The 18294-nt window shown below is 41.0% G+C and overlaps 1 protein-coding gene across 8 annotated transcripts in view; it reads right to left on the bottom strand.

The window, feature by feature from the left end:
* LOC112258340 (peripheral-type benzodiazepine receptor-associated protein 1) overlaps window positions 1-18294 on the bottom strand; it is a 168107-nt gene that overhangs the window by 47669 nt on the left and 102144 nt on the right. For 6 of the 8 annotated variants that reach the window (XM_024432658.2, XM_024432653.2, XM_024432656.2 and 3 more), the window contains 7 exons: window positions 10012-10194; window positions 9031-9114; window positions 8570-8659; window positions 8167-8289; window positions 7524-7628; window positions 5451-5501; window positions 4598-4630 (listed from right to left, as the gene is read on the bottom strand). In XM_024432658.2, the coding sequence (XP_024288426.1) occupies window positions 4598-4630; window positions 5451-5501; window positions 7524-7628; window positions 8167-8289; window positions 8570-8659; window positions 9031-9114; window positions 10012-10194 (669 nt within the window). Of the gene's footprint in view, window positions 1-4235; window positions 4257-4597; window positions 4631-5450; window positions 5502-7523; window positions 7629-8166; window positions 8290-8569; window positions 8660-9030; window positions 9115-10011; window positions 10195-18294 lie in introns of all 8 variants that reach the window. The other 2 variants (XM_024432654.2, XM_024432655.2) reach the window with 2 other exon arrangements.

Genomic DNA, 18294 nt, shown 5'->3' with positions numbered 1-18294 from the left:
TCACCTACACCACCAAGCACAGCCTGTCCCAAATGACTGCTCGAACTCTAACATGAACCAAGTCATAAAGTGGGAGATAGAGCAAGTAGATCCAGCTAATGTATGACATTTTAGTCATTCATCAGACGCTCACTTACAATTAGTGCATTCATCTTAAGAGAACCACAGTCATAGTAAGTACATCTTTCCTCAATAAAGTAGCTAACAGCAAAGTCAGAGCTAGTAAGGGGCGGAAAAAGTAAAGTGCAAGTGTTGGTTCACAAAAGTTTTTTTTTTTTGGTGGGGGTATGCTACCCGTTCTCTTACAAGATTTGAGTCACTGTGCTGACTATAGGATAGATCATGCTCCCAATAGTGAGATTCAAAACTACGTAGAGAGAGAGAGAGAGAGAGAGAGAGAGAGAGAGAGAGAGAGAGAAGCCCCACTGTCAGGGTCACAGCTCGACTGCCAAGAAAGCAGGCTAACTCTCTTAACACCTTGAGCTTAAGAACCAAGCCAATTCTCCTATGAACAAGGTTCAGTTTACTCAGCCCAGCGGGGGACTGGATTTCGTGCCATAGAGTAATCTAACAGCAGCACTCGGCCTGACCTGTTTCACACTGACTTTAATCACCTACACTCACTCTCTCACACTCCACTTCCTCCCTCACTCACTCTCTCACACTCCCTCACACTCCACTCTTTCTCTCTCTGTGTGTGTGTGTGGACGTGTATAGTTAAACACTTCCATACACACAGCGCTAGCGCACACAAGGACACATACTAATACACATTCCCCCACAGAGGGCCAGCCGGCATCAGAGGGTTTCTCCATGTCAACAAAGGGATTATTTAAAATGAACACAATTACTACTAGGCTTGTTATGTAACTGGTTGAACCACACAGACGTGTAGGAAAAGGCACATAGGACAGTACACTGACACATGCCGGCCTGGCTGGAGCCTATCACCTCTCAGAGAGAGCCCAAATAACCTTGTCATGTTGTATTCAAAGCCTGTTACAACACTATAGACCACCTCTGCTGTAGCTAGAAAACATACGAGGCCATCTTTGCCTTTCCATAAATACATCCTAGAAACCAATAACTTCAGGTATAGAACTTCGGTAGCATTTTCCTCAGATTTGCTTTATTAAAGTCCCCAGAGACAATAAATATGGCCTCAGGTTTAGGGCTGTTACGGTGACCATATTGCCGCCACACCGGCAGTCACGATTCATGATGGCAGTCAAATTCCATGTGACTGTTTAATCACGGTAATTAGGCTTCTCCAAGCTCTGATGCTACTGATGGTCATTAGTAGCCAACCAAACTTGCTAACTGCCTGGTACTCTGCACTCTATTGTCCCTCTAATCATTCTGACATCAATGCAAATGTATTCGAAAATCAAACACTTAATGAGAGCCCATGAGCTCATGTTGCGCAACATTTCTATAGGCTATGCAATTGTGCCAGAAAACAGAGTGATGGCCTTTATTAAAAAAAGGAGGATCCCATCAGCTTTCTCTAGGCTAGGCCTACTATATTTATTTCTCAAATTTATTAATATTTAGCACATTGCTTCTCTTCACAACAGGATTATAGCCTACCTGGCTGGCATGAAAATTAACTATGTGAAAGGTGTCCACCAATCGCTATTTAAGTGCCTAGATGACCTGTATTTTTTTCCGTTGCACCGGTTTCAAGGTAGGTGCATGATAATGGTCCATTCTAAATCAAAACATATTTCACACATATATTATTTAGTATATGTAAAGACAATATTAAATCAAGAATAGTGTAATGGGTGACAATATTAGCATGTCACTTGTGAATAATTTATTATCACTCGTGAATAATGCCTATGTCACGGATCCCCCCGGTACTGTTGCTTAGTCTGTTCACCAGTACGTCACCGGCTTTCTAGGCTTCACTGAACGGGATTCATTATCATCAACCCCAGACTGTCTTGTCTGATTACACACACCTGGTTCCCATTTCCCCTGATTAGTATGTTATATATGTGCCCTCTGTTCCCTCTGTCTTTGTCGGTTATTGTTCTCATGTCCGTTGGTGGTGTGAGTACCTATGCGTTGGTGCAGCTGTTTTATAAAGCACGCAGCATGTTGTGTTTTACGGGTATCGTCCCGTGTCATTCAACGAGGTTTACCCTTGCTTGTTTGTTTGGGTACAGCCCAGTGTTTTTGTATATGTGTTTGTTTTGGGAGTATTTAAAAAACCCCATTGTGTATTCCTGCGCCCGTCTCCAAATCCTTTATACCAGCGTGACAGCCTAGCTTAATGCAAACAGCGCATTATGATTTGTGCAACTTTTTCAAATCACAGTCGCACACCTCATGTAGCCTATATGTTTTGACAAGGTTGGTATCACAAGTAAAGTGGCCAAATAACTTCTTAGAATTAAGCACATTAATCCGCTATACAGCTGGTGTAAAGCCTAACTGGCATACATACGCAGCAGCGCGTGCGTTTCTAGTTTGGGGAAGATCATTTTCACCATAAAAATGCACCTTCATAATAAAAGCAAAACATGTATAAATTGCATTTGTGGTCACTTATGAGAAGGGTGTTTTCCTGCTAATGGAACATTTGCTCTTATAGCCTACTGTCCTGTGCGCATTGCTGTGCTTATAATCTGAAGAAATAGCCTAATAGTTTATCAACATTTTGAGCTAAACGTTCTCATGTTCTGCGTCAGGTTCATTGCTTAAAACAGGTTATTTGATGCTAGTGGTTGTATTAATTTGGGATCTATCACATCCCACAACTGTTCCAGACTATGTATGTTTGGAATATTTATAGGTCAACTTTTGTACTATGGCGGATAGTAGATTGACTTATGCTAGTGCTTTTGCTTTTCAGCTGACGAAAAGTAAATGTGGACAGTTCTTCCAATATCTACAATATGCGCCTTGGACAAGGACACACACAGTTGCAGCCCGATGTCTTCACGCAGCCTGTACTTGTAGCCTGTGAGAAAGACCAGATCACGTGATGGAGCCATGTGAGTGAGAGGTGTGTGAGTGAGAGGTGTTTCGGCACAAATTATAATTATTAATTTCAGCCCAAGGGCACAACGGCCACTGGCCGCAAAAGGTATGGATTTTTTTTTAGCATTCAGCTTTTTAGGAGGCATTATGGCCACACAAAGGGAATGCAGCAAGGAAATTTGAGGCCTTATCAAGTGCTTGTCAAATTGTGAATGAGAGACTGATGAAATGTGTACAGCCTGCGCAAAAAAACAAAGCAGACCTCATGCCTTTCATGCAACTTTTTTCAAATGATCATTAGAGTCACATAATGCAGCCTTAGAATGTATTAAAAATGTAAACATACAGCCCAACATTTGTATCACAAGTAAAGTTACATAAGGCCTGATGAGAATATTATCAAGTGCTTTTCAAATTGTGAATGAGAGACTGATGCCTTTCATGCAACTTTTTTCAAATCATCATTAGTCCCATCATCTAAACATTTAGCCTAAAGTTGCATAAATACATCTAAATTCAGCATGTAGGAGGACCTGTTTCTTTGTTAACCGCTCAACATAGAACAGCTGCATGTGCACACTCCCTCATCGTTGGGAGAAAATATACTTTCTATTTTATTCAGTTATGTTAAATTGTATTCTTCATACTATAAAATAATGTCACAGAATTCTAAGCGAATCTTGTCTGCTATATTAACTAGTGTAGCCTACAGCCATATGGCATAGCCAGATCAGGGCCTAACATAAGGACAACTCAGTATGCTATTCTGTTCTTCTGAAATAGACTACATTTTCTTCACATAATGTTTCTTTAGACCTGTCTAAAATAAATAATGGATTCATTGTGAAGGTGTAGGCTGTATTACATGGATTTACTAGACTTTTAAAAATGCAGATGTTCCAAAGGTCTGCATCAGTGGCTTGTAGGCTATGCATGGAAGCCAGGAGATGCTAAATGTGTTTATGTAAATAAAGGTAAGTTACCGTGAGACTGTCAGTTATTTGCTTGACAATCACCGCCACAGCCCTAATCAGGGTATCACCGGTCACATTTCAATTTGTCCCTGATTCTCAAACTAACTTGCTGCAAGGACACTTGTGTCTAGGACTTTGTAAAGGCAAGGTTGTAGTAGTCTGTCTATCTATCTACACAGAGGCTTTAATTAAGGTGGGGGTTGGTAACAGGGTGGATGAGGTTGGGATCTGGGCTAGAGTATCAGGACAGAGGCTTTGTGTTGCCGGTACCTGCATGCAGTCCAGAGTTGTCTGGTTAGCAGGGAAACAAAGCACAGAAAAAAAAGCACTTCAAAAACAAAACTCATGCTTGTGAAAAGTGGAGTTGAGGAAGAAAAACATGGTTAATAGATTAGAGTCCAGGTCCTGAGAGAGAAGAGTCTGTCAGCGTAAATCATAGAGATAGGGATAGAAACGGACCGTATAAACACTATGATCTCATCACTATTTCTCTCCGTCTTCCATACCTCCTCTGGAGGGAGAGAGAGAGACTTTTACAAGTGATGCTCTTTGTTTTGAGAGATGGAGAGGAAGAGAGTAGGAGGAATAGTAATGAGCAATTCAAACAAAACAGGAGCGTAACAGTACTGTACCAGCTCCCTCTGCAACACAAGCTGGATCAAGTCCTACAACAGAATACATACACACTTAATTTTACACAGAGAAACACAACACATTAACACAATGCATAACAAAGGGTTTACTGACACAATGACAGTATACACTATGATGATCAGTCTGTCGGAGGTTCTTTCACTGTTTAAATTGTTGAACAAAAAAATACTGTAAAAACACTAGCAAATCAGCTCCAAGGGATTTTTATTTTGGAAATCTTTTCCAAAGTATTCCCACGCATAATAGAGAGATATATGTGGTTGTACACAAATGTACGCAAGGTTTGAAATAATTATGCTTTGGTAAAATACTATATCTGTTTGGGCTTCTTGGGGTCAATTTGCAGTTTACAAATGATTTGTAAATATGTTCCGGCCCCCTGACCTTCCACTCAAGAAAAAATCGTCCCTTGGCTGAATCTAGTTGATGATCCCTGCTCTAAACGAAAACACTCTACCTCTCACTTCTCTGGGGAGAGAGAGAGTCAGTGACTTCCACAAGCTATTGTGGCTTAGATAAATATTGATATATTCCCCTCGAGCGTGCAATTTCACCTCAGTCTCATTAGCCATTAGGCCTATACTATAGCATGTTGAGGGAGGCCTTGCCTTTTATAGACAGTCCTGTGTTACACAGCCAGGCTACCTTCATGTGAAAGAGAGGGAATGATAATGTAGTGTCTATAGAACTACAACAACCGCACCTCTGCACCAATAGAAATATCATCAGAAACATTGAAATTCAAGATCTAGACCTCTGTCTGCACTATAGAAATACAAGCTCTAGACCTCTATTGGCACCATAAAAATACAAGATCAAGACCAGACTTACCTCCAGCAACTGTACCACCCCCTCATGCTCCCTCTTGGCAAAAAACTCAGCCTGTTGAATGGAAAAATAAACACTGTTTTTTATTTATTAGTTCACATCTAGTCCCTCTCAAAAGTTCTCTCTAGAACAAAACAAACAACCTTGCACCCAAAGGCTGCCTCCTACTGGACAAAGTCTTAATTACCCATAATATAATTGATGACAATTTTTTTTATTTGAGTTTGATTGGGTTTTGCTGAGTGATTACTGGGAACAGGGTTTCTTGGCAGTTGTGAATATATACAGTGCATTTGGAAAGTATTCAGACTCCTTGACTTTTTCTACTTTGTTACGGTACATCTAAAATTGATTAAATAAAAAGCAATCCTCGGCAATCTACACACAATAACCCATCATAACAAAGTGAAAACAGTTTTAGAAATGTTTGCAAATGTATTAAAACTTAAAACAGAAATACCCTTTTCCTTAATATCCAGACCCTTTGCTATGAGACTCAAAACTGCGCTCAGGTGCATCCTGTTTCCATTGATCATCATCGAGATGTTTCTACAACTTGATTGGTGTCCACCTGTGGTAAATTCAATTGATTGGACATGGTTTGGAAAGGCAAACACCTGTCTATATAAGGTCCCACAGTCAACAGTGTATGTCAGAGCAAAAACCAAGCCAAGAGGTCGAAAGAACTGTCTGTAGAGCTCAGAGCCAGGATTGTGTCGAGATCTGGAGAAGGGTACCACAACATTTCTGCAGCATTGAAGGTCCCCAAGAACAGTGGCCTCCATCGTTCTTAAATGGAAGAAGTTTGGAACCACCAAGACTCTTCCTAGAGCTGGCCGCCCGGCCAAACTGATCAATCGGGGGAGAATGGTCTTGGTCAGGGAGGTGACCAAGAACCCGATGGTCACTCGGACAGAGCTCTAGAGTTCCTCTGTGGAGATGGGAGAACCTTCCAGAAGGAAATAATATCTATACAGCACTCCACCAATCAGGCCTTTATGGTAGAGCAGACCAGACAGAAGCTATTCCTCAGTAAAAGGCACTGACAGCCCGCTTGGAATTTGCGGGATCGGGATCGAGGGAAAGATGAACAGAGCAAAGTACAGAGAGATCTTTGATGAAAACGTGCTCCAGAGAGCTCAGGACCTCAGACTGGGGGCGAAGGTTCACCTTCGAACAGGACAACGACCCTAAGCACACAGTCACGACAATGCAGGAGTGGCTTTGGGACAAGACTCTGAATGTTCTTGAGTGGCCTAGCCAGAGCCCGGACTTGAACCCGATCTAACATCTCTGGAGAGACCTGAAAATAGCTCTGCAGCAACGCTCCCCATCCAACCTGACAAAGCTTGAGAGGATCTACAGAGAAGAATGGGAGAAAGTCCCCAAATACAGTTGTACCAAGCTTGTAGCGTCATACCCAAGAAGACTTGAGGCTGTACTCGCTGCTAAAGGTGCTTCAACAAAGTATTGAGTAAATGGTCTGAGTACTTATGTAAATTTGATATTTACATCAGCAAACATTTCTAAAAAACTGTTTTTTGCTTTGTGTGTAGACAGATGAGAAAAAAATAATTAAAAAATAATGCTGTAACCTAAAAAAAATCAGGGGGTCTGAATACACTGCAACCAATCAATTGAATTTACCACAGGTGTACTCCAATCAAGTAGTAGAAACATCTCAAAGATGATCAATGGAAACCGGATGCACCTGAGCTTAATTTCAAGACTAATTGCAAAGGGTCTGAATACTTATGTACATAAGGTTTTAAAAAATGGTTGTAATACATTTGTAAAAAATTCTAAAAACCATTTTTTGCTTTGTCATTATGGGGTATTGTGTGTAGAATGATGAGAAAAAACAAACAATATAATCCATTTGATAATAAGGCTGTAACGTAACAAAATGTGGAAAAGGGGACTGATTACTTTCCGAATGCACTGTATATGCCATTTATATAAGCATACATTTTACGTATAGGTCCTGGGAATTGAACCCACTGTCCTGGCATTATAAGCACCATGCTCTACCAACTGAGCTTCAGAGGACCAGAGGCCATGTACGGTGCTGCTCACCCGCTGTAGCCGTTTGATCTCATCCTGTTTAAACTTGAGGATAGCCAGTGCCTGCTCATGTTCTAGTTCCAGCTGCTGCCTTCGCTCGGCGACCTCTCGCATATGCTGCAAGCAATCAAAGGAGACACGTATCTCATGTAGTCAAACAACACATAATTACTCTATAGTCTCTACTCTCGGCTTCCATGAGGCAAATTCCCAGACAAATTAAAATGGCAACGCTACTAGTAAATGCATACTGGCAACACTACTAGTAAATTCATACTGGCAACACTACTAGTAAATGCATACTGGCAACACTACTAGTAAATGCATACTGGCAACACTACTAGTAAATGCATACTGGCAACACTACTAGTAAATGCATACTGGCAACACTACTAGTAAATGCATACTGGCAACACTACTAATAATTGCATACTGGCAACACTACTAATAATTGCATACTGGCAACACTACTAATAAATGCATACTGGCAACACTACTAATAAATGCTAACAGGCAACACTACTAATAAATGCTAACACTACTATGTTTGTAGTCAAAGTGGACCTGGCCCCAGGGATCTCCGGATTCTTCACATTTGTTCTGAAATAGTGAAACTTGGAAGTATTGCAACAGAAGACTGGAGGTGAGCCTGTACCTTTAGGACCTGCTCTAGGTTCTCCAGTTTGGCACGGAGTCTCTGGTTCTCCTCGAGAACTGAATCACGTTGAGCGGTCACTTCAGAGAGGTCTTCCCTCAGCTCCTCATTCTCAACCCGGGCCTGAGAGAGAGGGATGGGGAGAGAGAGAGAGAGAGAGAGAGAGAGAGATAGGGATAGAGAGAGTACTGACATTCCTCATGACTAGCAGGAGAAGGACAGACACAAAACAAATACGGTCCCATTCCAACATAGAAACAGAAGCCCTTCTGGTCTACTGAAGGTTCACGACAGAAAAGACTGCTGAGGGTTCCCAATTTGAACCATAATGGAGAGATTTATTCTGTCATCTAAAACAACCGTAAGCCTAAGAGGCCCTCAATAGAATAGAATGGAGACTGACCTGGTCAAGCGGCTGTGCCTTCCTCCTGAGGAGATCCGCCTCCTCCTCTAGTTGTTCATTTTTGCCCCGCTCATCCACAAGCAGGCTCTCCTGTCAGAGCACAAACGACAACAAGAAGACAAGACTCAGATTCAACAGCCAGGGACGAAGCCATGATTTCTCATCAGTCCCAGTCAACAGAGACTATAGTCACTATACTGTAGTACAGCCGTATTAGTGCTGTAAATCAGTGGAGGCTGGTGTCACTTTCGTTTCAGGATGGGTGTAATGTAATGGCTGGAAAGGAGTTATTGGAACCTTGTGTTTCATGTGGTTGATAGGGTTCCATTCATTCCATTCCAGTGGGATGTTCTCACTTCACCAGCTACCGCTGGTCATAACACCTGGTCCACTGGTAGTAGCACGCTGAGATTACAGTAGTTAACAAACACACGAGTGGATGGCCCCTGAGGATTTCTTACCAAATCTAGACATTTCTTCTGTCTCTTCCTTACTTCATGCTCAAGATTTTCACATTCTTTTCTCTTCTTACTCAGCTCCTGTTCCTGAAAAGGAAGCCAGAGCATGTCACGTTACAGCGACTACACGACCTGCGAGCGTCAGAAACATCCATATCGGACCCTATTCGCCCCGTTGAAATCTGAACACGGTGTTCGAAATAGGAGCTTTTTGGCTGCCTATTCCTAAACGTGACACAGGCCTATTTGGCGTCAGACAGTAAGACTATCATGCACATGCACACTGTTCTGTGAGCCTGCCCGGCTACAGTACCATGTCTATGATACCCTGTCGTGTATATCAGATGTCAAAGCATATTAACATATCATTTTTGCGTTTGACAAAAAAAAGTGTCTGCACAAATCACGATCAATCTGTTTTGGCTGCACAATAAAATATAAGCTCTTGATTTCCATATTGACCTCTGACATGGTAACAACGAGGTATTAACAAGCTTAGCATTCTTTAATTACTCTAAATGCAGCTTACATGCACAGTCATGCAGGCCCCCCCACCCCCCAGTAGCGAAATGGAAAAAAATAAAATAGGCTTATTTCAACATCCATGGCCAGACACAACAGAATAACCAAGCATTATGATGACTGCACAAGGACTGTTATGTGTGCTGTGTGGGGGGACTCAGTGGCTAATTGACTGACTGGATGCAACAGCTGCAGCACGACAATATTGATTATTAAAAAGCGAAGACCTGTGGCCTGATTTGTTCTAACGATTACTTGTCTGTGAGCCATCCTCCAGACTACAAGCAAACCTTACATCATATCCCACTCATAATATCAGTCCAGTCTCCAACAAGAGGTATGTGCATGTGTGTATGTGTCAGTATAGCTAGCCATGACAGGGTTGTATATTGTACGAGGTGAGTGGGTCAATCATGTGTGTGAGTGTGTGTGCATTTGTGGCATTGATGTATTTGTTCTTACCAGCAACTGTAGTCGCTGCTCCTCTGTGTGCTCCTCCTGGTGGGAGAGGCTAGGGGTGGGGGCGGGGCAGAGGCCCAGTGAGGGTGGGGTCACTCGCGACCCTGACTCCTCCTCCTCTCTGGGAGTTTCCTCACACCTGGATGGAGCCTCATCTAACGCCACACACGGGGTCTTTGCTGCAACCTGCCAAGGGCACAAACCAGAACGTTCACAATTATGCCTTAAAGGCAGACTCTGCAAGATGACGTTGCATGCACAAAGTAAACACATAACGGGACAATTTTCGCAACTACTACGAGCGTTGAAGCGCGAGGCTAAACTTCTCCGTTGTTTTGGTTCCGTAGTTTCCACGTTGTAGCAGTGTGAAGCGCATCCGTGCACATAATAATTCAACCTCACTTGATACAGATTAAAGAAGCTAAAGAATTGAGTAAGGCAAGGGCAAACCTTGACACCTTGAGTATTACATAATCCAACGTAATGAACAGACCTGGAGTTCAAATATCTCAATTACTTTCACATACATTCAAATAATTTCATTTAAAATGATATGTGAATGTATTTGGAAATACACTTGCAAAGTATTTGAAAAACTCATATACACAGAAAAATTATTTAAAATACCAGATATTGAAATGTATTTGAACCCAGGTCTGGTAATGAAGCACAGTAATCAGAAGTTGCACACTGGCTCTAAGGCTAAAGCCAGACAAGACATAATAATACCCAGACCGACAGAGGTGCAAAGCCCATCATTCAAATCTAAGGCAACCATGACTAAACAATTTTCTTTGGCTAACGGCTTGATTGAAAAGCGTTTCAGTGAATTAGATGTGAGCATCATTCCCCCTGTGTAGAGAGCTGTGTCAAACAAAGTGACTAAAAGAGAACATAGCAGAATAATAGCAGAACACAAATGTGTAATAACCTCAAGGTTGTGTAATATAAACCCCTCTCCCAGCACCAACCAAATGATAGATAGACAGGGATTATAATACAGCTATCCTCCAGCCTTTCTTCCTTCCCAGTGGCCTGACTCCTCGGACTCCTCTACACAGTCATCTAATCCACAGGGAATCCCTCCAGCCTGAACCGTGACTCACATACCAATACTAGCAGACTGGATGTAACTCTTAAAATTATTCTTTAGAAAGGAGAGTCCCTCCTCTCCTTTAATGGATATTCCTTTACGATTATAATACACTGCTCAGAGTTAGGCGATTCTTAGAGTTAGGAGAAAGAGAGTACTTCTGAACCCGTATCAATTAAGCAGAGTAGGAGTGCTGATCGAGTATCGGGCATCCCCTCATATTCATTATGAGAAGGGAAAACTGACGATGTATCAGCACTCCTAATCTGAGACGCTTTATAAATACAGGCGCTGATGTATTAGTATTCTATTAGGATCCATGTTAGCTACAGCCAAAGCTGCAGGTACTCTTCCTGGGTTCCACAAAAAAGAGAACACATGACATAATACATACCATGAATAGACAATTACAGCTGAAGGACAGAACTACATAAAATGACATAATACAAAACACGAATAGACAGGTACAAAAATACATAAATTAGATGTAGCAAACAAATTACAATACATAGAATGAATAGACCGGTACAGAACTACATACATTTAAAATAAGAATACACACTTTTATATTTTTATGCCTTAGCAGTCCATGCAACATGTACTCATAATAACAGCTACACTGAAGTCATCCATTTTGTTACAGTTGCTTACTGTTACAATTGCAAGTCCTGATCCTAATCTCTCAGAACCCGTTGTTCTGTATACACTAACGAGAATCTCACAACATTAGGAACCGCCCGTGTCCTTGGTTCTCCCGTTTGACGTCAATACTAAAAAAAAAAAAGAAATACTATTCAGAATAATAATAATAATTCATAGATGCTACTGAATGCAAGTGCAATGAAAATTACAATGGAAACACAATAATTCCTCCAGCTAAGGCTTCAACCACAGATGTCACCCTAGCCACCATGCCATTCAACTCATAAATGAACTACAGATGGAGTGTTCTCCTCGCTAAGGCTTCACTTTAATCACCTCAGCAACTGTGTTGGAGTTTCCTATATCTAAAATTTCAATTGAATCCTTCACTTTACATATGTAGACTTTTTAGAGCTCCATCACTCCACTCCGTTCAATAAATTGAACAGATTCATCATCAGATTGGGGCTTCTATGAAGTCTATCTACCCCCTGCTCATAGCCATGAGCTACAGATAGAGTATCAATTTAATCCTTTGGCTTCATACGTGGACTTTTTAGAGCTCCATCACTCCACTCCGTTCAATACACTTAAAGTCAGAAGGGCTTCACTTACGTCCTTTGCCCTGTCTAGTGCATAGATATGAACTTAACCAAACATTTGCCGTGTTACAGTCTACCGCCCATAAAGATTTAACTGAGGTATAGTGCGTGGCCTTTCATAAAATGAACGAGGTCCCCTTGGTATCGAGTTTCCTACAGTTCTCTTATGGAGTTGTTTCCCATTTCCATTTCCCATTCCCCTCACCACACACCCAGCAGCCTCCACCAGTCACACGAAAAAATAAGAATAGACTTTTATACACATCAATAAAACGAACATCAGTAAGCTGACCAGACTATCATATCATTAGGAGCAGTATGTTCTTACTCTACTGAGGCTTTGCTTACAATTGCTTTCTCTGCTCAAAAGCCCTGATATCCTGATGCCAAGGGCACATCTTATCTTTACCTCGAACCCAAACACCAGATGTGCTCGAGAGGGAGATACTATCGCTATTTAGGTTAGACGCGTTGTGCTGTGATGTGAGGATTTATTCATTTTTTTAAAGCTACTTTTGCTGCTCGCTTGAGTGATTTGAGATGGCAAGGAGTTCCATGCCATCATGGCTCTATATATTACTGTGTGTTGCCTTGAATTAATTTTGGCTTTAGGGACAATGAGGAGACCTTTAGTTGCATGCCTTGTGGAATATGAATGTCTGTCAGAGCTGTAAGTTAGTTGACTGAATAGACAGTTTGGAGTTTAACACATTCATATTTCTAACAAAAAGGAGAAGAAGTGAAGGCAGACCATCTCTACTCTACTTTGAGCCATGAAAGGTCAACATGCATTTTGTTGACATTAGCCGTCTTGGAACATTTTTAGGGCAATATGTTCTGTTCTGTTGTTAGCCAGCTGTAGCTTTTTTAATGTCTTTCTTTGCAGCACCTGACCATATTGCCAGGCAGTAGTCAAGATATGACAAAACTAGAGCCTGTAGGACTTGTTTAGTCAGTTGTGGTATTAAGAATGCTGTTTTTGTGTTGTATTGTTTCTGTTTGTTAACAGTATTGAGTAGCTTGGATGAATAAGTTGCCCAAAGTAAATGGCCTGCTCCTCAGTCTCAGTTGCTAATATATGCATATTATTATTAGTATTGGATTGAAAACACTTTAACGTTTCTAAAGCTGTTTGAATGATGTCTGTGAGTATAACAGAACTCATATGGCAGGCAAAATCCTGAGGAGAAATTAAAACAGGAAGTGAGAAATCTGAGCTTTGTATGTATACACCAGAGTCCCCAATGAAATCCCCTTGAGATATTAATGATGTTGCACTGCCTAGGGTTTCCACTAGATGTCAACAATCAATAGAAATTGTAATGAGACTTCTATGGTGTTGTGGGAGTGAATGATAGCAGAATGCATCAGGTGTCTATCAAGCAGCCATTTTCTGATCATGCTTATTCCTCATGGTACTCACTTGTGTTCCATTGCTCATGAAGACGAGAAGGAATACTCCGGTTGGAACTTTGTTGAAGCTATATGTTAAAAACATCCTAATGATTGATTCTGTACTTTGAAATGTTTCTTCGACCTGTAATATAACTTTTTGAAGTTTTTGTCTGATGTCACGCTGACCAGAATGAGCGTTTGGATATGTATACCAAACACCCTAACAAAAGAAGGTATTTGGACATAAATAACGGAAATTTTCAAACAAAACAAGACATTTATTGTGGACCTGGGATTCCTGGAGTGCTTTCTGATGTAGATCATCAAAGGTAAGGGAATATTTATCATGTAATTTCTTGTTTATGTTGATGTCAACATGGCGGCTATTGTGACAAATTTTTCTGAGCGCCGTCTCAGATTATTGCATGGCTGGCTTATTCCGTAATTAAAATAAATTTTTAAAAAAATCGGACACAGCGGTTGCATTAAGGAGAGGTATATCTACAATTCCATGTGTATAACTTGTATTATCTACATTTATGATGAGTATTTCTGTTGAATGACGTGGCTATGCAAAATCACTGGATGTTTTTGGAACTAGTGAATGTAACGCGCCAATGTAAACTCATATTTTGATAAATATGAACTTTATCAAACAAAACATGAATGTATTGTCTAACATGAAGTCCTATTAGTGTCATCTGATGAAGATCAAAGGTTAGTGATTCATTTTCACTCTATTTGTTCTTTTTGAAACTCCTCTTTGGCTGGAAAAAAAATGGCTGTGTTTTTCTGTGGCTATGTGGTGACCTAACATAATCGTTTGTGGTGCTTTTGCTGTACAGCATATTTGAAATTGGACACTGTGGTGGGATTAACAATGATAATAACTTTAAAATGGTATGAGATACATTTATGTTTGAGGAATGTTAATTATGAGATTTGATGTTTTGAAAATGGCGCTCTTTGACTGGCTGTTGTCATATCGCTCCAGTTAACGGGATTGCAGCCATAAGAAGTTAATGTCAGTTTGTGTTGGATTGATTTTTTACTTTAATATTTTGCATGAACCAAACATTAATGATTAATTAATTATGAATGATGAATAAGTTAAATCATGTGTACGTAACGTGTCTGTAAGCAGTATATAAGATATCTAACGGGACTGCCCCGTTAGAGCTCCTGACAGACGTGTAATATGGTGCATCAAGTTTGTTGGAACCTCTCCAGTTAACTATTAATAAACAATGACTCTTAAGATTTACTTCGCGTGTCCCTGTGTAGAATTTCCATGACACAGATTATGGTGTATAATATCAAAGGCTGCACTGAAATCTAAGAGTACAGCTCCCACCATCTTCTTATTATCAATTTCTTTCAGCCAATCATAGAGTTGTTTGCGTCAGTGCAATACAAGTAGAATGCCCTTCTCTATAGGCATGCTGAAAGTCTGTTAATTTGTTCATAGAAAAATAACAGCTGTGGCTGGGGAGGGGAACTAAGTGTGGGGAAGTGGCTCTGGATCTGGATGACATTAGTGTCTTCTCCTTGTCACCCTAGCTTCAGCGGGTTAAGAGTCAGGAATCAGGTCTCTAATTTTAGAGCCACACCTACTTATCTAATCCTGTAGAACTAGGCTAGTGCAGACAAGGCTATGACCGAGTAACAGGATCAAAGTAAGGACCAGCCAGCGCCATGTGAAGAGAAAACGACCTGAAGTGACTTATATCAAGTCCTTATATCTCTATGAAGTGCTTATATCTCTATGAAGAGACCGCTCAGTTTAGCTAGCCATTTTGAGACCACATAATATACTTGCACACATGAGCACTCACACTCTTACAATATAGAACACGAGCCAAGGAAAATAACTATATTATTATTACTATTATCATTATTAAGGTTACTATGAGCAACAAAAAAATATTCATGAAACATCAGGCGTGGAATAGAATACTGTCCGACTGTCATTACACTTAAGCCCAGTCCATTGTTCTAGGGAAGTGAGGGAGTGAAAGCGGTCGGTCCCCTGAGCTCAGATAGGCATGTATAAGGAGGGAATTTGAGTGTTTGCCCACAATGCTGAGGTTCAGAGATCAGAGCCACAGATTATCAGAGTTCAGGCAGTGTGGCATGCAGGTCAGATAGTATTTGAGGGGAAGACACAGAGAGAGACGATGTTGCATAATGCCTAATGTGTTGAGTGTGAGCTATGTGATATATACAGAACAAAAATATAAAACGCAAACACGTAGTGTTGCTCCCATGTTTCATTAGCTGAAATAAAACATGCCAGAAAATTTCCATATGCACAAAAAGCATATTTCTAAAAATAAAAAAAATGTAGAAATTTGTTTACATCCTTGTTAGTAAGCATTTTTCCTTTTCCAAGATAATCCATCCACCTGACAGGTGTGGCATATCAAGAAACCTTGTATTTGGGACCCCAAAAAAAGGCCACTCTAAAATGTGCAGTTTTGTCACACAATCCAATGCCAAAGATGTTTTGAGGTAGCGTTCAATTGGCATGCTGACTGCAGGAATTGAGTGTATGTAAACTTCTGACCCACTGGGAATGTGATGAAGGAAATAAATCACTCTCAACTATTATTCTTACATTTCACATTCTTGAAATAAAGTGGTGATCCTAACTGACTTAAATGTATTTGGCTAAGGTGTATGTAAACTTTCGACTTCAACTGTAGGTAGGGGTAAAAGTGACTAGGCAATCAGGATAGATAATAAACAGAACAACAGTATCGTGTGTGAAAGTGGGTCTATTTGCGAGTGTGTGTACGTGGCGTCAATATACGTGTTTTTTTGTGAGTGTGAGCGTAGTGTGTGTATGTTAGTGTAGTATGTGTATGTTAGTGTAGTATGTGTGAGTGTGTGGGTACAGTCTAGTGAGTGTGCATAGAGCCAGTGCAAGAGAGTCAGTGGGGGAAAAAATTACATTGTTTTTATAATTATAAAGGAGGTCAATGTTAATTGTCAGGGTGGCCATTTGATTAACGGTTCAGCAGTCTTATGGCTTGGGGTTAAAAGCTTTTCATGAGCCTTTTGGTCCCAGATTTGCCACTCCAGTAACGCTTGCCATATGCGGTAGCAGAGGGAACAGTCTATGGACTTAGGTGGCTGGAGTCTTTGACCATTTTTAGGGCCTTCCTCTGACACTGCCTGGTATAGAGGTCCTGGATGGCAGAGAGTTGAAGCTCTCAATCCACTCCACTAAACCAATCACTCAAAATGTCAATGTTCATGGAATCGTTGTGCAACATTATGCAATGTAACTTTTTAGTCAATTATGGGTATGGCTTTTCAATTACAGTAACTACTTAGCATCTACTCATCTGTAACAGCTTGCCACAGTGGCAGGTTAAGAAAAGTACTTCTGCAGGGCATGTGGCAGAAGCAATGTTATTTTTGTTGGTTTTTAGTGTAATACATTGTTTCATTTGTTAGTTTTTATCCGGATTTTGTACTTCTTTAAACAGCAAGGAAGAGAGGAGACGACAGATCAGCTAGATCCATAGGACAGAAAGTGGCGAACCTGCCGGTTAGCGTGGAGTCGGCAGCACTAACACTAGACAAAACTCGCCCAGTACGTTTCAGTTGTATTTGATCATTGTTTGGTGGTAAGCAAGTGGGAAGTCTTTCCATTATGACCACACCATGACCGTTGCGTCCACTCCTGAGGCTTTGTTACCCCAAAAAACACAAGCTTCAATCATAGTTCACAGCCTGTGATACTAGTCTGCAGTCTATTCTGACATCACGCCCATGCCTCGATAAGAGCCAATTAGATGAGGCTTGTGAAGTTGTAATAATAGGCTGTGAACCATGAATTCCGCCTAACTCTGTGTCCAGCCACATGAAGCCACAGGAGTGGTCCATGATTACACAACAAACACCTGGCCTTGGCAACCATCTCTGGACCACACATACACCACTTTACCTGACACAGCACAAGGCATAGCCTGAGGTTATCAAACCTGTAGGTTATTAACTATAAAACAACTGCACAAAAAGCCTAGTTCATATCTACTAAAGCATGATGTGCACTAGGCCTACACACATACGACATGGAAAATGCAACACAAGGCCTGGTCCATGGCTAAACGGAGAGCCTATAAAACGTCACACAAGACCCGACTCATACTTGGACTACAACATACTAAAGCGCATCGACCTAAAAGCATGGCTCAAGCTTTCAATAGCACATGCCCACTACACTAGGTTTATTTAATGGATACTGGAGGGACAGTAGGGCAGGTCCATGCTTACTAAAGCACACACTGTTCAACCTACACATACTATAGCTCCATTCTGACTAAAGCACCATACACATCCTATAGGTGTAGTCCATCCATACAGTAAGCCAGGTCAAAGCTTACTGCAGTAGTGTCAAAAGAACCCATTCAGTCAGCCCTGGTCCAGGACGCCAGAAGAACATTGGTAACTAATAAAGCACATACTATGCATATACTACAGACAGTCCTGTTTGTATGTCCCATAAATAAATCATCAGATCTATGCAGAAACAGTGCCTTTTCT

Source organism: Oncorhynchus tshawytscha, linkage group LG09 (genome assembly GCF_018296145.1).
Source record: "Oncorhynchus tshawytscha isolate Ot180627B linkage group LG09, Otsh_v2.0, whole genome shotgun sequence".
In the NCBI taxonomy this organism is placed as follows: domain Eukaryota; kingdom Metazoa; phylum Chordata; class Actinopteri; order Salmoniformes; family Salmonidae; genus Oncorhynchus; species Oncorhynchus tshawytscha.
The sequence above is the reverse complement of the archived record's forward strand: the minus strand, read 5'-3'. Positions and strand labels throughout refer to the sequence as shown.